The following is a 25,375-nucleotide window of genomic DNA, read 5'->3' on the forward strand; positions in this document are numbered from 1 at the left end:
AAGCTTAATTCTTGTTAATACATTTTAATTTCCACGCACACAGGTCGTAAACTTGGGTCCTACTGCGACCGCACTCTATTAAATTAACACGGTAAGACAGCCTTTTCACTGACGCGAAGATAAGAGGAACCAACCAATTGCATTTAGTTGTAGGTAATTAAGTGGATTGGAGAAGAGATGTCAATTACGGGTGCCGTTCAATTTTAATACAAACATTTTGCATAATTACATTTAACTACTTTTAAAACTCAAGATAAACATAATGTATAGAAACAAAATCCATAATATTATTCGTTATAATAATTAAATTACAGAATGTTCTATAATAATAAAAACGTTGCTTAAAACGATCACTAGGAATAAATTAATTATACTTGTCATAACATTCAGTTATTATTATGATTAAAATGTAGAACTATATTTTAACGAATGATCGGGTGACATAATATAATAATATGATGTAAATTATAAAACAGCTTACATATTCTACCTTAAGGCAGGTCACCGTTAGGTACGACGACGAGCGAAGCGAGGAGGAGTGTTAGGCAGAACTGCGACCCTACAGCGCGCGAGCCGAGCGAGCGAAGCGAGCGTGCCGCGGCAGCGGCCGGCGAAGCGCCAGAACCGACTTATTTTATATAGTACACATTTTATTACCCTCTCGATCATGAGAGGAGGCCTGTGCCCAGCAGTGGGGCGCGTATAGGCGGAATTATTATTATTATTTTGTCTGTCTCTTACAAATTCTCGGGACCATGGGGTCACGGACATTTGGAAGGCGTGCGTGGTTTTTATGGAAAAAGAACGTTATGATCATTAAATAGTATACAAAGTGATCATTATACTGATTGCCTGTTATGCAAATACATTACTATGCAACTGAATTATTATTATTTCTGAAATTATGCAATTTGTTCTTATTCATTTTGTTTTTATACTAAATAATCATTTCTGCATTTCAAAATTATGCAATTCGAACTATGCAAAATGAAAATTCGAAAATAGTTGTTATTAAAAACATTACACACCCGTTAATTACAACCAATGCCAGGATGCGCAAGCGCGATGCCTCACTGATCAGCAGCAGGGTGAGGGCCAGCACCAACAGCATCCTAACAATGTTTGCAGGCAGATTGGACGGTGAGCATCTTAACCACTGCAGTGCGCTCCATGTAATGGGCAACCTTAAGGGTTGGTATACTAACACTTTAGATGTAAGATAAGTACTAACATTGACATGTTATTTTGGTAATCTTTGTAATTTTATGTTTAATTTAATCTAGATTTATAGTAATTTTAATGTAATTCTCTTTATTCAATTAGGGTCTTAGGTTAGGGTGTAATGTAATTTATTGTTATATTATATGAGTGTTTTGTTTGTTATAATTTTATGTACTTAAATTATGATCCTAGATGGTCGAAATAAAAATGATTTAATTTAATTTAATGCCATTTATTAGTTCTTCTCATCTGCACCTCAGTGGAAAGGCAGCAGTCTACTACCGACCGTGGTGACCGCTATTCGCTCCACACGCTCCCTCTATCTTGATGCGATCTGTGGCGAATGGCTAATGTGGTAATGGATACTTTTTGCATTAACCAGGTAATCCTGCGAAATAGCTACATAATACTTGCTGCTATATTTTTGGTATAATGTTTTCTGGGAACAAAGCCGGTGTGTTGTTTTTATCACACAAAGGTATCACACAAACCTACCTAAATTAATATCTCCCGGCGGTGTTTTTCACGCCTGTAACTATTTTCAGTATTACCTACAGGCGGTTGCGGCGGCGGGCGGGTTGGTGTGGGAACCTTTTGGCCTCGGCCAGCGATTTTGTGCACGTAGTAGTCATAAAATTTCAACCCCTTTTTCACCTATATAAACAAATCCTGAATTATGAGTTTCTTAAATAAGCTCTAAATAGGCTTTTGGCAAAAATCTCATTTTTAGTTCAAGCTTTTATCGCTGACTGTCCTTTTTTTTCCACAGGCAACTAATATTCATGACAATTCTAAAAACCTCAAACACAATTAGGTTTCGTTGTATTATCAAAGTTCATATGGCCACCTCCTGTCTCCATCATCAGATCAGCTCGGTGGTATCATAATCACTTGAAAATGGGGACCTTTTCTCTCCAAATCGTCGCATGTGACTAAAAATACGCGAGTTAAACCATAAAATTACCTAAATATTTAATTATTAACTGCTCTAACATAATATGTCGTATAACTATTAATAGTGCATCAACGGTCCCCAAGGAAAGGAAAGTCAAACAACGAACAAGCGATTAGCTGAACCAACAACTTCGCTGCAACTCCAGCGCCCTTCCGACGCCGCCGTTTCCGTGTTTGAACAACGCTCGCGAGAGTATGGTTTCCTGGAAAATACTGCATGACGTTAATATGCCGGGTGAAAGTTTGTGATACTTTTTATTTTTAATCGTAGCAAAGCGTTGTTGTAAATTAGTCTGTTCAATTATTTTAGGTCTTTTTAGGGTTCCGTACCTACCCAAAGGGTAAAAACGGGACTGTCCAATGTCCGTCTGTCTGTCACCAGGCTGTATCTCATGAACTGTGATAGTTGAAATTTTCACAGTTGATGTACCTCTGGAAAGTTGCCTCTTGTATCTCATAGACTGGCAAAATCTAAAAAACTTACGAACGTCATGGGTCGTAAGGTTCTCAACCACCTACCGGCTGACATTACTGCTGCACCAAGTGCACCTAAGTATATTCAAAAAGAAACTCTAAAAGTGGCTTCTCGAGCAGGCGTTCTACGACCATAGGGAGTTATTCTCTAGTACATAATTGTAAGACGCTCTAATAATAACTATGTAATTTATATATCTTAATGTTGACATGTAATTGAACCCTACCAATAAAATGAATATGAATAATACCTCTGTTGCAGCTATAACAAAAAAAAAACGAATAATATAAATATTTAAGTGGGGCTCCCATACAACATATGTGATTTTTTTGCCGGGTATTTGTGTAATGGTACGGAACCCTTCGTGCGCGAGTCCGATTCGCACTTGGCCGGCTTTATTATTTTAATATTTGCATTTGAACAGTAATAGCGACTGTTAAACTCATACGCTTATTTAGTTTAAAAAGGTACCTACATTTTTTTTAAATTTAATATAATAAGTCAATGTAATATGATCCTAAGTTGGTCGAAATAAACGATTTTATTATTATTATTAATATTCTTGATATTTTCTTAACGGAGGCCGTGAGTCAAAAACGTGGCTTCAACCATCTTTCAAGAAATAATTTGTCGCAAAATTTATACACAAGGAATATTTCGTGAGACAGCTAATGTGTATTAAACATCATTGATGAAATTATAACATTCCGTTTGAACAAACACAGTGCTCATTATTATTTTTATACATAATTGCTTGATATTAGAAATATGTAAAAAAGGAAAAAAAAAAAAAAGATACGCGCCGATAACCAAGACGATCGTTAAGGTCGTATCAAAACCAGCTGAAAACTATAACGAATTGTAAAATTTGAATTGGTCTCCTTTATCCATAAATAAACCTCCCTTTTCTCTTCAAAAGGATTTAAAGTTTTGAAGCATTTGTCAGTTACGTCTATTTATAGTTGAACACAACTGTTTGATTGTTCCACCATCATTTATCACCCGGAACCACAGACAACCTCCCATAGACACATTATTATTAGAAAGCTAAGACTTCACAAAAATAAGATTTTCCAAAATTATACGGCTTAACACAAATTAATAAGTCCGATAGCAGCAATGTGTCGCCCATAATGCCAGCAATGTAGGACGAACTGTCACCCGCGCTTTTTATTTCCTTCGCGGTACGACCTTCAAACCTTCAAGAAATGTGCGCACTCCCATCTTAAAGGCCTACGGACACCTGTAATACAGTGAATCTACTTTTTAGTGTCACTCGTTGCCATGGCTACGATTAGTTGTCCAGGGGACAAAATATTCTTGAAATTCTGATTGTACGATATTTAAATGTATCAAACAAGCATTGTTATGGTATTTACAACCAATTTCCATAATGGGCCATCTACTAAGCATGTTAATAGAATAGCATACATCATCTCTTCGAACACAGTGTGCCATTATGGTCCCTTGGACAACGGAACAGGATAACAACACAAAGTTGATTCACCCATTCAGAGGTTGCAGGTGTCCGTAGGCGATGGTAATTGCTTACCATCAGGCAAATCGTCAGCTCGTTTCACTCCCTATATCTTTATATCTTTATAATTGGTATGTTGTACTTCTAGAAACATTTTTATTTTTCTGTATATATAGTGATAAGAGTCTAAGTGTAAACACTAACATAGCTATAAGTACATACTAACAAAATATATGAGTCTGTAAAGTTACTCGAAATAAATGATTTATTATTATATTATTATTACACACAAAAAATGTGCGGTTACCGATAGTTTCCTAATATGCCCCATCTAAAAGTAAATAATCTGTGTCCAGAATATAATAGCTAGTTTTGATAGTCGCTTGTTTACAGAGGCAATAAATTATAGCAGATAAATTACAGTACGGAACCCGTCAAAATTGTCGAGGGCTATCTTTGCGTCCTTATCAAAGAATATTAAACCTTAAACCAATGTCATTAGGATTCAATTTCGTTGTACTCGGAAACAAGTGAAGATAGCTTAGAATATTTCCAAACTTCAATTTTAGTGAATAGGGAACCTTTTTGGAAGGACCATTTTATAAAGTGCGGTGATTAGGAAATAAATTATAATAGCTGATGTTTTTAGTTAACTGATATATCATTATGTTATATTCTAGTATATTATATACGGCTTACATTCCATAAATATAATAACATGCTTTCCGTTACAATGCACACCTCTATTACATTTTTATTGTAGGATAATTATGAAAATATCTTTTTTAGGTCGATAATAAGCATATAAATAAAGTAGGTTCTAATTACTACAATAAAATATAAAATTATAGTGGTTATATTGATTTTTTATACGTTATAATCACAATGAGAAAAAAAAAGAAACGGAAAATAAACTATAGGTAAGTACTTGCAAGAGCAAATTAAAAACAAAATCGAGTCTGTAATCGAGTAATCATAAAACACTCAAACGATATAAACAGCCCAAATCAGCAAATTCTAGTGTCTTTTTTGCCGAGGCAGTACCTAAGTAGCCTAATGGATACACACCACAATTTATGTATGAAAGGGGTCGGCAACCTTTTTTTAACAAGCCCATTTGTCACAGCCGCTGCAAACAAGTAGGTACTAAAATTGTTAATCAGGAAAACACATGGAGGCTGGAAAAGTAGCGAGCTCAAATTTAGACGTAAAAATTTACGATGTGAACGCTTTTCGGTTCCGGAATAAGCCGCGTGGGAAAACACGTTTTACCTATTTCAGGGAAATTACCTTGAAAAAAAAAAAGACAATATAAAAAATAAAAAAATAATAATAAAAATAAAAAAATCAACGTCAATAAAGAAATCCATAAATATTACATAGGTACATAATAGGTTATTTACGCTACAAGTCCGAATTACCTAATCGCACGTGTATCGTACAACGTTTTACAGCACATAAAGGCCAATTCTTTAAATTTTCGATGTAGTTATGTAATGTGCTTATTATAGCACATGGCGTCGTAATGTAGCACCAGATGTACTGTAATAGTACATTACGAAACAAGTGCGAAAAGTAGGAAATGTGCAACGAGTGGCAATAAATTGAAGCAGGACCGAAGGGAGTGTTTTGAATCGACACGAGTTATTGTTTATTACACTATTTTTATTACCGTGACCAGGCGTGGCTCACTCCGCGATTTCGTCGCTTTGCTACAGGTAGCTAAAAGTACATCCGTTCGGCCCCAATTTTGGGGTTTTCCATAAGCCGCGCGTGGCGCTGTCGCCACCTAGAGGCCATATCTGTGCTGATCGTAACAGACCCGTTTTGTTAGAGAGTGAGTCTTCTGTACCTAGTACTATTATTTATTCTGTGCCGTGACGTATTCATTTCAATTCAGGAAGCCTTTGTTGCTGATCAAGAACTATGAATAAAATTGACAACTTATTTTCTACTTATATTTTGTAACTTACATCATTATCGATAGAAAAGGCTAAATGCATTAAGATAACGCGTTGGTGTGTACATACTTATACATTAATGGCATGTCACAACTTCTTTTTATAACAAATATCTGTCTTTAAGTTTTAATTAAAAGACTTTAGCAACTTTTGCATTTAACTGGTCTGGTCTACTAATGAAGTCTAGCCGAGAATTGCAAGACTTTAAACTGAAACCTAATAATTTTAAAGTTCCAGGGTTTGCAACCTCTGTCTAACTTTGAAATCTAAATTAGTGCTGTATTCATTAGTGTCAAGTAAATCTGTGTGATTTACAAGTTAAGTTACGATCAAGGTTACTTTTAAAATATCTATCGCAGGCCTACAGAATATAGGGAATATTTCCACCAAATAAGCTCCCTAACGCTCATATAAGGTGGAAATATTCGCTGTACCTATTGGGTACGGTCATGGTAGCTTAGATGGCAGAGCACTGGGCTAGCGATCCATTGGTCGTGGTTTCAATAATTAAATGTCTGCTTAAACCCTCATCAAACTCAACAAAAACACTAAAAAAGAACAGCACAAAAGGAGCATTCCATGAAATTGTCTACCGTTTGTCCCGTAAAAACGCAAATTTTCTGAAGATTTGCAGGTATACGAGTTTCCTTTTCTATGACATATGGTCAAAAATATGCACAGAAAAATAATCGGTTGCTTTAAATGCCGAAAAAAAAGGCGCAACACAGGAAATAATATTCGTTTGTACGGGACAGCCCGTGGAATGCTCCAAAAATAAAACAAAAGCATACATTTTTTTTATACTATAACAACGTACAAAATAACTGTGATTCACCCTTTTGCTTAGTAATACGCCTAGAAAATTATGTAAAACATAATGAGACTAAAATTATAAAACGAATTTCAGAATTTTAAGGCACGAATGTTCCTGTATTTATCCTACTCGTTATTTCACCTTTGTTTGAATTTAAAACACCCTGTGTGTTGAAAAATGTGTACGTAATGAGGAAATGTTATACTTGGCAGTTTTTAAACATAAAAGTTTCGCTGTTTGGCTGAAATTATTTTTTTATTAAATGAAATACATATGTAATTTGGACTTGCCATATATTATTCCTATTATGTTTCGTTATTTGTTCTGAGCAATTAAGAGTTTCAATTCTATTTTATTTCAGAATATGGTTTTAAAAATAATGGCGTTACTTCGATTGTATGGAAGCGGCTGGTTAGCGACGATTCGTGTGACTTTTAACACTACAATAATGTGTCTCTCAAATAATCATCACAATAGTCAACATATTCGTAAATAGGTAAAGCAGTTTCTTCTTCTTCCTCGCGTTATCCCGGCATTTTGCCACGGCTCATGTGAGCCTGGGGTACGCTTAACAACTAATCCCAAGAAATGACGTAGGCACTAGTTTTTACGAAACCGACTGCTATCTGACCTTCCAACCCAGAGGAGAAACTAGGCCTTATTAGGATTAGTCCGGTCTCCTCACGATGTTTTCCTTCACCGAAAAGCGACTGGTAAATATCAAATGATATTTACGCAACTGGTGACCGAAGAGCTGGCGGCTACCTCGCACAACGTATCAGCATTGCGATACAGCGAGGAAATGCCGCCAGCATCCTTGGTACAATGCCTCAAGGGCCTATTTTAGATTTAAGCTAGTTATTAATTTAGTTTAGTAGTACCACTGTATATATATTGTATGTAAATAAATGATCTTAAACAATGATATTTCGTACATAAGTTCATTTCGTACATAAGTTCCGAAAAACTCATTGGTACGAGCCGGGGTTTGAAAGTCGCACGCTCTTACCGCTAGGCCGCCAGCGCTCTGTCCATAGGTCTGTAGATAGGTAATGCAGTTTACCTGCATAATTCAACAATTTGACAGTGCAGTGAAAGGAAACCTAATTTTGGAGCACAAAGCATTATCAGTCGCATTTCATCCGCCATCGGAGTGTCAGACACTATCCGACTCTCGTAACACTCTATAACGCGACACGACACCGCAATATGTCTGTCCTTGTTACCATTCTATATGTACTTGCGAGTGCGAGCGAGGACGAACCAGTGTTTCTTGACCTTGACATCTGCGTCTGAGATCTATTACTACTGCCTATGGCCTACTGCATTACTGCTAGAAATGTCAACTTAAACAAAAGGTCCTGTCCTGTCCAGTGTGCCCGCATGCCTGCTCTGAGCAGGATCTCCGTGATGCGACAGACAGGGCGATAAATGTCGCTACCTTCTGGTCCCGCACAGTCTGAAACCATCGACTCGAGAAGAAGAAGAAGAAGATGCGGTCGGTGGCATTACTGCAGCAGTAATGCCGGTGCAGTCTGAATCTGAACGGTATTTTTGTAGTGAATTGAAACCTAATTTTGGAGTAACTACAAAAACATATCAGGAGCATTAATTGAGATTTAGATTTAACAATTTGTTATAGTTTTGATCTCATTTTTATACGACCTTGAAGATCACTCGCGCTGATAGGTGCATGCAAAATGAAGTGAAAGCCGAGCGCGAGAGGCGCGCCATTCAACAAGAAAATCATTGGTAGTCCTTACTCTATCTCCAGGCTGTCTTACCGGGTCTTGCCAGATATTTTGTTCGACGGAACTCCTATTCCTTTCTCTTCCGCTGTCAAAAACCTCGGTATTACTATGGACCAGACGCTCTCATGGGATCCTCATGTCTCATGAAATCAGCCGAAAGATTTTTGCCTCTCTCCATTCCCTGAGGCGCCTGCAGAATTTCCTCCCGCTTCCGACTAAAATTATGTTGGCTCAGTCTCTTCTACTTCCACTTCTCGATTACGCCGATATTGCGTCTCTCGATCTGAGACAGGAACTGCTTGACAAGCTTGAACGCCTGCAGAATATGTGCATAAGATTTGTATTCGGTCTAAGGAAATACGATCATGTTTCTCTATTTCGCACTCAACTTAATTGGCTTCCCATCCGCCGTCGCAGGGATCTACAGATTCTTTCTTTTCTTTTTAATGTTCTTTTTATTCCTTCTTCTCCTCTCTATCTTTTACAAAAATTCAAGTTTTTGGCAGATGGTAGTGGCCATCGCCTTCGATCGAGTACCAATCTTGCACTGGCAACACCTGGTCACAAATCTCGTGTGTATGGTAAATCTTTTGCGGTACGAGCTGTTCAACTTTGGAATGAGTTGCCTCCCTCCTTAAGGCAATCGCAGTCCGTTGCGTCGCTTAAGGGGCAGTTCAAATAGCTGACGCTATCGGACCGGAATTAACTTGTTCGTGACTATAGATATTATATATTTATTATATTTAACGTAGGTATTCTATATATTTGTTATATTGTTACTTCTAATTTTAATCTTATATTATTTATTCTTGCCCTCTTTTTTATAATTTTATTGACTTTCCTCTAGTCTATTGTACTCAGTGCTATATTTGTCTACCGTTCTTCTTCAATTCTCATCTACTCAAAGGTTAACTGGAAGAAATCCCTTAAAGGGATAAGTTCGCCTTTGTACTGCCTATCCTGTGCCATACATTTGTGTTTTGTGTTTTGTACAATAAAGAGTTTATACATACATACATACAATTGTTAAGGTCTTATCAAAACCAATGCAAAACCATAAAAGGTAATAAATCTGTATTGGACTCCTGAGCTCTCCAAGCTAATGAAACATCGCTGGTAACACATCGCCAGAGAGATGCGATTGGAATGTCAAGATAGAACGTGTTACATTTGACCCGATATGTCCATATTCTTACTGATAACGTTATTATTTTAGAAAAATAATTGTACTAAGTTACTGCAAAACTCAATGTTTGGATAAATCGTTTTGAAAAATGCTTTGATAGAACACTTTAAACTCTCGCGTCTTGTACACATATTTAGTTACACAAACGGGTTTACCGCGATATAATTTCATTGTTTTTACCTTTAATTCCGACGTCAACTACAAATCCAGCAACATAACAACTAGTTTGATGTATTCAAAAGGTACTTAAATACTTACGTAGCGGCCCCCCTTTTTTAAATATCTTTCGTTAAATTTAAATAATCACGATTATTTAGCAGTGGCGCTAATGTGCACGTTGATGGGCTCTTAATATAGGAGGCAAACGAGGAGACGAATCGCCTGATGCTAAGCAATTACCGCCGCCCGTAGTCACTCGCAACATCAGAGGTGTTGCAAATGCGTGGCCGGCCTTTAAGATAGACTCTGATGTACCACACAATGCTGACACAATCTTATAAGTGCAAAAAAAAAACGTATGTCGTGTTTTTCCGCTTAGCTGTATGTGTTATTTACTCTGTATTCCCAATTAATCTACCCATCTCACTAAGTACGTCTGAATTACGCACATAATATAACATGAACCAGATTGGATTTCATTCTTGACTGAGCTCGCGGTATCAGATCTACATATGCATTCCTGAGACCTATTATTTCATAGGATGGGGAGCAATGATATTTCCCGCTTAAGCGTCTGACGGCTTCTTGAACGTCTTGCAATTTTTTTTTTTGAAAACATAATATACAGCATTACAGTCGAGACCAAATCACTGTACACATCAGATTACAGAATACATAATGTATTTACACAATTTAGAAAAACAGATCACAATCATCTTTCGTCCATGCAATGCAGAATTGTTTTCTATACGTTGCCGGATAAACAGAAAATTTGATTAAAAAATTAAAGGAAGAGTGAACCGGCGTTCCTAAATATCTAGAGCAGATTTTCTAATGTTTTCGTTCTCAAAATAAATATTAGTAGGTAGGCAATGAAAACGATTTCAAAATTTCTTTATAAATTGTCGTGACCGATTTCCTGCTTTAAATATAGAGGATGGGGACGTGACGTGAGACAATCACGTTCCTGCTTAATGAGACTACTAATTAAAGAGTTGTTTAATGAGACGGCGTCTTTTATGTTAGCTGCAGGTTTTAATGGCTATGCGCAGATTAAGCGTAATTGTACTACTTCACGCAGGGTGCAAGTAATAATTTTAAAGGGCCATTAGTCTCAAGGAATTTTGTAATAACCTTTAAGGATAATTTTTTATATGTTGTTGATTTTCATTTTTGTTCAGATTTTGATCAAATTTAGAGGACAGATAGATTTTTATAAATTTATATGTATACCAAAATAAAATGTAAATGACGCGTAAAATTTTAAATAGTACCTACATAATTACATTATTTATATGAAAACTTTGAGAGAAGCGCATTTGACATAAGTATTTGAAAATATAAATTTCAGTCTCCACTTTCGTTAGTCCAAGACTCTCTGGATGATTTAAAATATCTGAAATGAATTGTCACAATTGATATCTTTTTAAGCAAGAAAGGCAAAGTTTTGAGCGCCGCAGCTGAAATTAAATTGCAGCTTTTACAATGAATTGAATAAATGGATCAAAATCTTTGGTTCAGGCGGAGTATGTCACTTTCTTAGGACGTCACATTCTGAGGACGTCACATTCTGAGTTCGTCACCTTCTGAGTGCGTCACTTTATGAGAACGCCACTTTCGGAGGACGTCACTTTCTGAGTTCGTCACTTTCTGAGTACGTTAATTTCTGAGAACGCCACTTTCTGAGTACGTCACTTTCTGAGGACGTCACTTTCTGAGGACGTCACTTTCTGAGGACGTCACTTTCTGAGTACGTCACGTTTTTTAGCATAGGTATGATTTAACAGTATAATATACCTGCACGAAAAATGTATACTCCCAGCAACCAGATTAGCTGTTCGACATACGGTCGCTTTTATATCCTACATACCAATACTAATCTCTGTTTGCCTTACGCCTGACTGGTAGAGAATTCCATTTGGCAAAACGTCCTATGTTTCGTGCAATAAAGTGAAAATAGAGAAATAAATAATAAAAAACAATCTAATTATGTTTAAATCAGATTATTTAATTCAGAATACTTAGAAACTACAAGAACCAAAACATTTAGCCACAAATTGGAGTTAGGCCGGCAACAGCTTCGATTCAATATACATACTTAAATGTTTCGCACAGTAGGAACCATGATTTTATCATTCGCCGCTGTGATTAGCTGACACCAGTAGAACGTTATTCCCACATATTTACATTTAAACGGACTGTCGCTCCTTTCGTGACAACATTATTCTTCAGCATACCGCGTCTTCTGTCATGTCTCCATAAACTCAAACGTTTTTTTTTCTGATTGTAAATTTTCGATATCTGCGTATAAAATCAGCTCTTGCCGTTTTGTTTCAGACAATATTTCTTCTCGTGTCACCTGTGGAGAATAGGTGTCAAAGGATTTTTTTCTTCATAGTGTTGCCGAATTTCAGAATATATGTTCAGCAATCAATCACTTCTGCGTATGGAGTAGGGCTTGCAATATCGGATGGTTTCCAATTCCAGAACTGATTTTCGATATTGGACTCCAATTCCGGAATTCCGGAACTGGTTCCGGAATTAGGGTTTATCATATTTTTATTCGATTTTTTAGTAAAAAACAACAAAAAATGTGAAATTCTGATACTTAACATTTATTAAGGTTAGTATTGTTTAAGAGAAATTGAATTTAAAGTACGTTTTCTTTTCACCTCTTATTTTATCACCTTATTAAAATGGTACCACTTATTCACTTCTATTATAGGTACGGGGAACAAATTGGGGAAACTATAGTTGCTAGCAAACTATTCGATGCATAATTTTATAAAATAGTTACATATAATAGCTTCCTACTCTTCCTAATTAATCCTAGTATTCTCTCTGAATCGAAGATAAAACGTCCATATATTTTTAAATTTCAATTCTTAAAATTCGCTTATGTAGGATTCAGAATATTCTGACTATTCTAAGCAAGTAGCAAACGGAAAAGTAAAATATACCTATACTAATAGGTAGTTCACTCAATGACTAAGAGGCACTTAATAACAACAAAAATCACCAGTATAGTGTAGTATCTTAACAATTTTCAATAATAAAAAGAAAAAAATTATTTCAGACCTTGGTCCATACACTTACATCGAAAAACTAACTAAATTTAACTTAAAATAAAGTTTTGTACTGAAATATGAACTAATTAAGGTACTATAAATAGTGTTTGACAGGAGCCAAGCATATACACCGGTAATAACTACATACACTCATGTGTATGTAGCCACCACCGAGTGTACCCTGGCCCAGTGCGCAAGAAGCTGACTGTCCATCCTGTCCGCTATAACAGTCAGGAGACTGTTGCGACTATAATAAACGTATTAAAACCTAAAAAAGTACTTAAATCCAATTCCGGAATTTTCGATATTCAGTTGTATTAATTCCGGAATTGTAATATCGGAAAATTTGTCCGAGATTCCGGAATTTCGAAATTCCGGAATTCCGGAATGCAAGCCCTAGTATGGAGTGATCCATACTCTCATAGTTCTCATATTCTGCATATATTTAATGTAATTTATTTGTTTGTTTTCTTCCTATATAGGTTACACGATGAATTTTTAAATTAATATTACATTGTACTTTTAGCCTGACAATAAAAATCTATCATGTCGCCGATTTCACATCGCTGATTTTTTTTCTATTTAAAATGCGAAACTACAAAAAGGTTATATAGTTTGTCAAAGGACTGTCTCATTTCAAACATAGATAAACATACTATCTTTGTCTTACACTAGTAGGTACTAGCACCCAAAAGAAAAGGATGAGTGTAGTTTTTATTGTTCTTATATATTTAATGACAAATTAGTTTGACCAACTATACTTACAGTCCATTAACTCTCAGAATGAACTTCGTTTTTCGGGTAAAATCGATCTCAGAAAGTGACGTCCTCAGAAAGTGACGTACTCAGTAAGTGGCGTTTACAGAAAGTGACGTACTCAGAAAGTGACGAACTCAGAAAGTGACGTCTTCAGAAAGTGGCGTTCTCATAAAGTGACGTACTCAGAAAGTGACGAACTCAGAATGTGACGTCCTCAGAATGTGACGTCCTAAGAAAGTGACATACTCCGCCTGAACCAAATCTTTTCCTCGTCTTGTTTCTGACCCCTTTGTCACGATTTTATTTGATTATTTATCAAACAAACAAAGAAAATTGCGATAAAATTAGCATTTTCTGAACAATTATTATAAGGAAAAATACGCCTCACCACACACAACACCAGTAGTACCAGTACCTAAATATATAGGTAAGTGTCATTAGAAACTCATTCTTAGGGTTCCGTAGCCAAATGGCAAAAAACGGAACCCTTATGGATTCGTCATGTCTGTCTGTCTGTCGGTCCGTATGTCACAGCCACTTTTTTCCGAAACTTTATGAACTATACTGTTGAAACTTGGTATTAAGTAGATGTATTATGTGAACCACATTAAGATTTTCACACAAAAATAGAAAATAAAACCGGACAAGTGCGAGTCAGACTCGCCCACCGAGGGTTCCGTACTTTTTAGTATTTGTTGTTATAGCGGCAACAGAAATACATCATCTGTGAAAATTTCAACTGTCTAGCTATCACGGTTCGTGAGATACAGCCTGGTGACAGACGGACGGACGGACAGCGGAGTCTTAGTAATAGGGTCCCGTTTTACCCTTTGGGTACGGAACCCTAAAAACAATAAATTTTGGGGGTTCCCCATACTTAGAACTGAAACTCAAAAATGTTTTTTCATCAAACCCATACGTGTGGGGTATCTATGGATGGTCTTCAAAAATGATATTGAGGTTTCTAATATAATTTTTTTCTAAACTGAATAGTTTGCGCGAGAGACACTTCCAAAGTGGTAAAATGTGTCCCCCCCCCTGTAACTTCTAAAATAAGAGAATGATAAAACTAAAAAAAATATATGATGTACATTACCATGCAAACTTCCACCGAAAATTGGTTTGAACGAGATCTAGTAAGTAGTTTTTTTTAATACGTCATAATTCGTAAACCGCAATTTTATTATGTTACTTGCTGCTACGGAACCCTTCATGGGCGAGTCCGACTCGCACTTGGCCGCTTTTTTATCATATTCTCGCGCTGTTAATTGTAACTTAAAAATTATTATCCTATATGACTACATTGGCTTAAGTATATAATATATTATTTATTAAGGCATTTTTAGAGACAGAAAACAAGACAATGATAATAATTTTGACCCATTATGTCCAGTTAAATAGACAATCGTTAACTTTATTTATATCTAACCAAAACACAAAGATATTGCATCAAAGTAATATTTAATGTAGGTAAATCCTCCATTTTACTTAACGTAAAAGAAAGATAAAAAACCGGGCAAGTGCGAGTCGGACTCGCGCACGAAGGGTTCCGTACCATAATGCAAAAAAAAAACGAAAAAAAAAAGCAAAAAAAAACGGTCACCCATCCAAGTACTGACCACTCCCGACGTTGCTTAACTTTGGTCAAAAATCACGTTTGTTGTATGGGAGCCCCATTTAAATCTTTATTTTATTCTGTTTTTAGTATTTGTTGTTATAGCGGCAACAGAAATACATCATCTGTGAAAATTTCAACTGTCTAGCTATCACGGTTCGTGAGATACAGCCTGATGACAGACAGACGGACGGACGGACGGACGGACGGACGGACAGCGAAGTCTTAGTAATAGGGTCCCGTTTTACCCTTTGGGTACGGAACCCTAAAAACCACCGAAGGCTTTTCAAAGAGAATTGACTTTTCTGTTTGCAATCTGATCTTGTAGAGATGTCAGTAAAACTAGTTCGATTGGCAGCCATTTTCTATTATGCCTTTTGTGTAAAACATGAGTCAGATACAAAAGAGCGACGTTCTTATATCACAAATTGATTTGACGATTCTCCTCGAAGAGGGGGCTAACGCAAAATTTCAGTTTTTTGTATTGAATTTTAACAAGCTTTATTTAACTTACCCTATTAATATGTATGTTATTTTGCTAGTGTGGGTCATGTCTTGGAAGCTAAATTTGACCCACTTCCCTAATTTCGAGAGACCTAAAATTTTGCAAAGGTACATAATTATGTAAATCCGATGCCAATGCAATATTTTGATGACATGGATCTGATGAGCCATAAGAACTATGTGATAAAAAATCGCAAAATTATTGTGCTATGGAATGTTTTATTGGAAATATCCTTCTCTTTTAAAATATTAATTCTGGTTTCTTAATTATGAATACTTTTTGAGATATTGAGAAAAAATAAAAAATATCTATTTTTTCCTCCTTTTTGGTTATAACTTTTGATATTTTTTGTGTGCTAATACACGCTTCGAATACATTTTTCTAGGCATCACGACGAATCTAATGAGGTATCACACGTATTTTTAGGAGTAGTATCTCTATTTTTCACCGTTTTTTAGTTTCTCGAGTAGCCTATGTGTTTTTACTTCGGTGTCATTATGATATCATAAATGAATTCGGCATCCCCGATTTAAACGAAAACGATACCAAACTTGGCCTAGTAGCTTAAATGATATAGATATCAAGATAAAGCTGACCACTGACTAACAGGCCGCCGGACGATATCGGCCTGTCAGTTAGAACAAAAATTTGACAGCTCCGAACAACTGACAGGCCGATATCGTCCGGCGGACTGGTAATCAGTGGGCCCTTAAAGTTGAGAGCCAAACCCCCCCCCCACTTTCGACTATAGTGTTTATATAAATATCGTGACTGCAATGGGTTAGATAGTATATTAAAGAAGCGAGTGCCGACTGCAAGTGGAAATACAAAAGCGAAGCCTTTTAGATATTTTAATTTATCTTTTAGAATTTCTAGCGGTATTAAATCCGCCTTCCGTTTAATTTAATTCAATAGGTTTGGTTTCTTAATTATTTGATGAAGTGTATTTTTACAGATATTTAAATAGGTCAATGCGCGAAGTGTAACATAATTCGAAATATAATTTAATTGCAAGTTTTAAAAGCGAAGTGATGTGAGCAAATATGTAATTTTTTAAATGTATTTTCCATCGAGCTATCTTATGTAATCGTGTAACCATATCGTGTAGATAATATCATCTGTAGTTTAGGTTTAGAATAAGAGATATTGCTAATAGTTAAATTGTAATGGTATGTTGTGTAACTCGAATCTCGGCTCCAGATTCTGGAGCTCAAATTTGAGCCCCCAATCGGGCTCAGTTTGGAAAAAACATAGTAATGTACTAAAATCACGGTGAAAATAATAGGATTAGAGAAGACTAGATTTCAAAGACGTTTTAATCTATATACTGATTTCTATTGTAGCGTTGGGTACACAATTCATAGGTATTGATCATTGTTGTACCGGCTCTTGTCGCAAAGAAAATTAACATTTAACTGTAAATCTATTTAAATAATTGAGTTCTTTATGCCTTTGACCGTTAAAAAAAACTTTGCCAAAATTATCAAATCAATTTACTTTTCAAAAGCCAAAGAACCTTTCAATGTCTAACAAAAGAGTCCATTGTAGAGTCATTTGAATTAAAAAGGAGTTAAGTTAATCGCGGGCTAAAAGGAATTTAATTATAAAAACACGTTGTCTGTAGCTGATTAGATTAATTAATGATCTCTCATAAACTTCATCTCCGGCCGCTGAGATGATGACGCTGGACCAATTAAGGCAGCGTATTTAGAGCTGTCAGTAAAGTCTTTAAGCAAAGAGAATAAGGTGTATAGAGACGGACTGTCAAAGTAATTTATGTAGCCAGTGTAAATTTACTGCCATCTTTCAACAGAACATAAAACCGTTAGAACGCCATTTAACTTTGATCCTTATTCTTTCAATGATATGTGTTAACTTATTAAATATTAATATTAACGCCATCTACTCGACTATAGGCCAAAGGTATGGTGCAATCTTTTTGAGCGATGGCGTCATAACCTTAAGCCTATTCTCGAGTAGATGGCGTTAATATTAATATTTAACAAGTTGACACATATCAGTGAAATAATAATGATCAAAGTCAAGTGGCGTTCTAACAGTTTTAATCGTCTGTCGAAAGATGGCAGTAAATGTACTGTAGTTACATAATTTACCATGACAGTAACTCTCTATTTCAAATTCTCTTTGCTTTAAAAAAATACGCCACTACTTAAATTTAAAGGGGTGTTTTTAACGCCCGACGCAAACAGGGAGGTGTTATATGTTTTACGCTAATGTCTGTCTGTGTGTCTGTGCGATTTCGATGCGATCTATTTACGTGAAAGTGATTTTCCTTTCGGTGGTTCTTAGCTATGTTTGATAGAAATAGATCCAGCAGTTTGAAGAGTATTAGCACTTTTCTAAAACTATGCTAGATATTTTTGGCATAAAATTGATTTATTGGCATATCGCGCAAGGGTTTTATTTTAATTTATAATTTAATATTTATAGTCTTATGGCGAAATTCATAGACGCGCTACATACCTGAAAATTAACTATGAATCGTGTATCTTAATCTGTCATTTTGATTTATACGAGAAGAAAGGGATACATCATAAATTAACTAATAGGGAGCGTGCATGAACTATAGGAGGCCGCACAGGAGCCGTCAGATTTTTGGCGCGAGGCATAAATTTCATGTGAAGTTTATGTTTCCGATGTAGCCCACAAGATGGCAGAATTAGCTTTTATATTCCCCTTGATGTAAAATATAAAACAAAACAACGGGTTGCACTCCGGGAGTGCCGACAGAAGTGAAAACTCAATGACTAGTCCAAAATGTCTGCGGCGCTATGTATAATTGACCCATCCTCCTTTCTATTGAAAAACTTTAGTTCCGAAATTGCTGGTCAGTGATCTTGTTTAAAATTCGAAATTCAAATTTGTAGCGTTAATTGTTTAAAACTCGAATAGAAATTGTAAAGTTACCTTGCAGACCTCGCATCTAAATATATTTGGTCATGATATTTTGAGTTTCATTCACCAGTACTAGAATTCACTTTTATTAGCGATTTCATCAAGATGTAGCTTTATTGAATTATATTTGAGTGATATAAAGTTAGAATGTAACTGTGAGATCCTCGTATTTCAACCCGTACAAGATTAGAACCTTTTTCATGTAATGTCATTGAGTTTTTCTTTATTGATTTAAATGCCATCTAAATGAGTGGCCATATAAACTTTACGGTCACGTGATCGCGTTCCGCTGTCTCGAGTTTATCATTTTTTCCCCACCTCAAAAAGTGCCCAGCGCCGCTAAAGAAGTTCTCACTTCAAAAAAAATAATCGAAAATCTTCCTAACTCGTAAAAACATTTCTTCATAACTGAGTTCTTCGGAAAACTCGGAAACGAATAAGAATTCCGTTTCGCGGAGAATTCGCCGCATCAATTATTTATCGAATATACGCCAAAACTCGTTCGCATCACCCCAACTAGGGAAAAACCTTGAAGAAAACCACAGCCTTAAGAACACTACTTACTTGTTTTGGTTAATAATCAAATCCTTTGAGTTCTCTGATTTAAGGACTCTACTCAATTTTTCATTATTATTAGATACAAGATTTTATTTCACTTGTCCTGTTAGTCTATATGTTAGTTAGGTATGGGTCAAATCTTGAAAGCTAAAGACCCACTTCCCGAGTTCCGATTAAGCTGAAATTTAATTGTGTTTGGAGTTGTTAGAATTATCCAGATGTGTATTAGTTGCTAGTCTACTTAGTTGCCTGTGGAAAGAAAAGTACAGTCAGCGATAAAATCTTGTACTAAATAATAAATTTTTGCCGGAAAGTTATTCAGAATTATCATTAAGTTGAAATTTGAGTTCTTAAATCTTAATTTGATTTGTTCTCAAAGTTGTACAATAAATCCTTGTTTGGCATCTCACTTATTAACACTCTTGATCTGACTTGATTGAGCTAGTATCCGTAGGCAACAATGTTCGCTTACTACCAGGCTGGCCATACGCTTGCTTGCTACCGCGGTGTAGTAACATAACAATTCAACACATACCTGGCTTTGGTGATTCAAAGTGATTCTCTAGTGATCATTTTTGATCACACGCCACTGTTCGAACACTGTCACATTTGTTCACTAACACTCACTTTTAAAGTAATTTTTTTTCAAGAAAGTACCAATTTTTTCCGTCTTTTATTTTTCTTTAGCTACACTCGTATACGTAACGGTGTTATATACATCGGGGGTTGACAGAATTGGCGTGCGCCCCGCCTGAGTGGTAGGGATGAACTGAGGGGTTGCCGACGAGAAAGGCGCGCGCAAAACTGTTGAATGACGCCTTGCCAGCATCCGAACTACCCTTAATACCAGAAGGTTGTAACTAACTATGAAAGTTATAAAAGAATAGGACCTTTTAAAGTATTCTAGCAGCGTAAAGTTCCAACCCAAAGGGTCGTAATTAGGTATGAAGCTAATATAAACATAGTACCTTCTAAACTATTCTTCCATCATTGGGTGCCACAACCTTTATTCGAGTTTAGTTTCTTTTTATGTTTGATGTATTGTTATGAAAGGGGCATACGTTTTTGCAGGTTGATTTCTTTTTTTGGATTAAACGAGTTTACCAAAATGTTGCGATAGTGTAAGGAATATTCGGGTTTTATTCGTTTATGAATTTGTGGTGTAAGGGTCATGAATATTTTTGTTGCTTTTACCCAACGTTGTATTCAATAACAAAAATAACTCAATCCCTTATAATATTATAAATGCGGAAACTCTCGAATTTAAACTATCGTAAGACATATTAACATGAGTTAAACTGTAAAATTAGCTTAACGGAAGTAACTCTGTCAGTATGTTTGTCGGTATATCTGTCCGTTACCTCTTCACGCTTAAGATGCAGTAAATAAAATTTTAAAGTCGTAGCGCTTTTTTGGGTCATAATACGGCTGCCATTTTAATTTATTTATCCGTTCTACGCGCGGAAAGCGTCAACTTTCGGTAGGTTGCACTAAACGAAGTTGCCGTTTTCCGGCTCCGTCGAACAGACAAATAGTATACACACCTTCCTCGGCCAGTAAATAAGAAAGTCTCTGATCACATGTAATTGTCGGCCGAGGCGAGGCGTCCTTTCTTACTGTATGTAATATATAATATACTATTACGTTTAAACAATTAACGTTATACTAAACTAAACGTTATACTCAAACAGTCGCGTGCTCCGTGGGCCGTGCCAAGTTTAAGAATAAACAAACCCATCGTAAAGTACAAAATAAACAAAGGCAAAAATAATTCATGATAAAAATGCAAAGCGCCGTCTGACGGCAAATCTTAATTAAACTTAAAAGCTTAAATTCTGCTTTAATTAATTTTGACTAAGATAATTGGCCTTATGTTTACCTTTTCAACCCATTTTTAGGGTTCCGTAATGAAAGGTCGGGGGTAAGAAAGGCGGAAATTCTCCACAAGTCAGTAAATTTTCTCAATTGTGCGAAGTTAGTGGTAAGGTAAAAACAAGTGACGACAACGCACGACGTGGTGAAAATATGAACTTTTGTGGGACGCACTGAACGCTCAGCGAGGAAAAAGAATGGAGTGATTCCAATGGTTCTTAACAAACACATTCCTTGCTGCGCATCCTCGCACATCTCTGATCGAAACGCAGCCTAAACCACGACTATTCGCATGTTCACCTTTATCTCGTATTCAGGAACCGCACGGCACTTCACGGAGTGCCCATGAATCTCGTACAAGTAGTACTCAGTATTAATATACGGGGCACTTGGCGGAGTTACAATTTCTGAAATACTGGAAACCTTGGTGTTAAATAAAAGTAGGGTAGAATGAGCTTATTGGTGATGAAAACTGCAATATTACAGTTAAGTAGTGAAAAATTCTACGACACCCGATGAAATGTCGCCGGCAAATGTTTGTCGGTTCGTTTGCATCCTATATCACGAGAAAAAAGAACAGTCTTTTGCAACTTAATATGATATTCAAATAAAACATAAATCTATTTCGCCGATTCAGTGCAAAAAAAATGCCGTAGGTTTAATAAAATGGAGCAGTATGAACAAACGTAGGACTCGTTTTAATACAACTAGTTAACATATTATACCTACAAAGAGCAAAGAACAAAAACTGAAAGTTTAATATAGCCCCAAATCGCTTATCATGCATGAAGAATATTATGCAAATAAATGAAGCGAAAATTGTTACCTATATCAGAAAGCCCTAGTGAGTACTTAAGAAAATGTTAACTAATATTAAACTCCCTACCATGATTACATGTTAAAAAAATTGTCAATTTTAAAAGATGTTGTCTGTGTACTGTCGTCGCGCGCTCGATCTGTGGAGATGGTGCATTCGATGCTCCAGTCGAAGATCTTCGGAAATGGACCGAAACATGTTTATTAGACTTAAATAATAATACTAAGTAACGTGATACGTCATAATACGTGAGTAACCTACACATAACTCGCTTAGAATAATTTTCATTATACTTTTATTATTTCTCTGTATTTATTTTTCTTCATAAGTTAGGTTCTTTATAACATGAATATAAAAGTAAAATACAAAAACACATTAAAAAACAAAAAAAATACATATAAACACATTATAAAAAACCTAACCTAGGGTGCCGCCAGCAGCGGGGCAGGGCCCAATATATACTTATATTATTATTATTGGGAGCCTATAATGTCCCACTGCTGGGCAAAGGCCTCCCCCCACTTTTTCCAGTCTTCCCGATCCTGTGCAATCTCTGGCCATTCCTTTAAAAAGATTACTTAATAAAATGCATTTTTTTTTATTAATTTTACGCCTGTATACTAACGTAGTTTCAAGCACTATTCTATTCAGTAGGTAAGGTTCTTTTCAAACGGTACCTAATGGATATGATCAATCAAATGTCAACAGTGATATATAGCACATTCAATAGGTATTTTAGCTGAACCATTATAATTTGCCTGTCAGGTATAGAATACCACTTAAATAAAATATAGATTAACTATTTTCGTATATATTTTTTGCCATATTCTTTCCTTGGTATATAGAAAGATTTTAATAAGTTTAAAATAGAACTACAAAGTAAAATACGGATGAAACTCGCCGGTTAATATCATAAATATCATAATTAATGTACCGGTGAGGGCAGAGCTCGAGTAAGGGATTAATTAATTTATACATTTTATTAATTTTAAGGAATTCACGCTTGCCTCGCCGGAAGGCCGATTCTGTATTTGATGATTCCCTCATTTTTGAAGTGAAAATCTTAACAAATTCTCACCTTGACCTTGAGTGGTATCTTCAGGCTTCTCACGTGCATCAATAAGTGCGAGCGAAATGCCTTATGAGACGACTCTTCATTGCATTTTGTGAGGACCAATCAGCGTTAAGGTAGAGGCTAGCGCTGATTGGTGCAGCGGCGCTCGCTAACTCAGCACCAAAGTAAGATGCATGACTATTTGTAATGGTTTAAATTACGACCTTGACGCACGACTTTTATTGCATTTTGCATCACTCAGTCTAGTAAAATATTAATAACAGCGCCATCTAATACAGCACTATGTATAATTGAGGTTAACGCCATCTAGCGTTATTTCGTCGCATTACTTGAAACCCCTAAGCACATCACTGTGAGTACTAGAGTTATAATGAAATGAAATGAAATGAAATGAAATGAAATTTATTATTAATAACACATCGTTATAAGTCAGTAAGTATACAATAGTATATAAGTATAAGTACATAGGTATCATAATTGCATTTTCTTGCATATTATTATATTATATTCTATAGTTACATATTATTAAATCATTAAAGGTAATTGGAAAAATTCATTGTAGTCATAAAATAGTTCTTGCAAGAGCCACTTTTTTAACCTAACCTTGAACGCCGCGGTAGTAGCTGCATCTCTGATATTGTCAGGCAAGCGGTTGTAAACAGCGGGTCCTAAATAATAAATATGTTTTTCAGTCTTCGCGAGTCTATGTTTTTCGGCGACTAGTCTGTTGTGGTGTTTGTTGCTGCGGAGATTATAGTTGGTATTGGTACCCTTTCGCTCAAATGATTCGAGGTTCGTTCGTGTAAATACCGCTGCCTGGTTTATAAATAAGCAAGGCAGGGGTAAGATCTCGAGGTCACGAAAAAGGGGTCGTGCCGGAGCATCCGCAGGCGTGCCGGCCATAGCGCGGACCGCACGCTTTTGCATTACGAACGCACGGTTCCAGTCGGAGGCGCGCGCCCATAGTTCGACACCGTAGGTAAGGAGTGAGTGCACTGTTGCGAAATAGCACTCTCGCACTGCGTCTCCTCTCGCTGTTTGTGCCAGGCGCCGTAGCGCGAAGCACGCGCGCCCCAACCTACCGCAGAGTCCGTCTATGTGCGGCTCCCACGTTAGCGCGTCATCAAGCTGGAAACCGAGAAGGCGCGTGCAGGACAGGTGCTGTATAGGGGTACCGCCTGCACACACCCTCAGGGCTTTGCTTGTGTGACCATTTAGTTTAAAGGTCATAAAACACGTTTTATCTTTATTGAGTGCCAGACCGTTCAACTGGAACCACTCGTGCAGCTGTTCCGATACGTGATTTAGCGCCTCTTCCAGGTCCTGCTCAGCGGTTGTGCTGACGACTGCCGTGACGTCATCGGCATACATTAATAACTCCGCGCCTTGTATCGCCGTTGGCAAGTCGTTCAGTAGGATAGTGAACAAGGTATTTGAGAGGCACGAACCCTGGGGAACACCCATCAGGTTCCGCAGCTCTGAGGACACAACGGCACCCCCGTCCCCGACAACAAATTGGGCTCTGTTCGTCATGAAAGAGAGTATCAGTTGACTAGCCGGGCCGCGGATTCCGTAGTGGGCGAGTTTGTCGGCGATGAGCGACTGGTCGGCAGTGTCGAACGCGCGTGACAGGTCACAACATATGACCCCCACCGGTCTTTTCGCTTCGCGGGCGCTCATCACACAGCGCACCACTTTACGCACTAGATCGGTGGTGGATCGGCCGTGGCGGTAGGCATATTGATTATCGGACAGTACGTTTCTTGTTGTCCAGAAGTTGAGTAACCTTTTATTTATGCCCACTTCAAAGCACTTGCTGAGGCCTGGGACCAGGGATATTGGGCGGTAAAACTTGATGGCCGATTTCTTACCTTTTCCTTTGTATATTAGTACAAGTGTGAGGGAAACTCACTAGATGGCATTTAAATCAAAAAAGAAAAACTCAATGACATTGTAACAGTGTCCGTCACACGTGACGTCACGTCTTACGTCTCACGCTCTCGCGAGTTTAACATTTTTTCCCCATCACAAATTAATTCAGAGTCGGCCGTTGGGTCTCCGGAAGGCTTAAATGGAGTAATAAGGAACGGTGAACGAGCTAAATGATTCTGATATTATATTATTAAGAGATGATCGGGGTAATGTGTAAAGGGTCCGCTCTGTCGGATCAGATTTCGGAAATAAGGGGTATG

General features: G+C 36.8%; 2 protein-coding genes across 2 annotated transcripts in view; both read right to left on the reverse strand.

The window, feature by feature from the left end:
- The window catches only part of LOC134796421 (5-hydroxytryptamine receptor), a 164,659-nt gene extending 144,569 nt beyond the window's left edge, over positions 1 to 20,090 (reverse strand). The window contains exon 1 of the mRNA XM_063768625.1: positions 19,955 to 20,090. The gene's annotated coding sequence lies outside the window, so the exon portion shown is untranslated. The remainder of the gene's footprint in view (positions 1 to 19,954) is intronic.
- On the reverse strand, positions 19,657 to 24,863 carry LOC134796477 (uncharacterized). The gene is made up of 2 exons (XM_063768669.1): positions 23,787 to 24,863; positions 19,657 to 19,668 (listed from the first exon to the last, which is right to left on the reverse strand). The coding sequence occupies exons 1-2, from the start codon at positions 24,861 to 24,863 to the stop codon at positions 19,657 to 19,659; spliced, it is 1,089 nt and encodes a 362-aa protein (XP_063624739.1).
- Between the last annotated feature and the right edge of the window lie 512 nt (positions 24,864 to 25,375).

Source organism: Cydia splendana, chromosome 13 (genome assembly GCF_910591565.1).
Source record: "Cydia splendana chromosome 13, ilCydSple1.2, whole genome shotgun sequence".
Taxonomy (NCBI): domain Eukaryota; kingdom Metazoa; phylum Arthropoda; class Insecta; order Lepidoptera; family Tortricidae; genus Cydia; species Cydia splendana.

What these genes read in the sequence shown, in the direction of transcription:
- LOC134796477 (XM_063768669.1), bottom strand. Translation starts at nt 24,863, where the DNA reads ATGAGCGCCCGCGAAGCGAAAAGACCGGTGGGGGTCATATGTTGTGAC.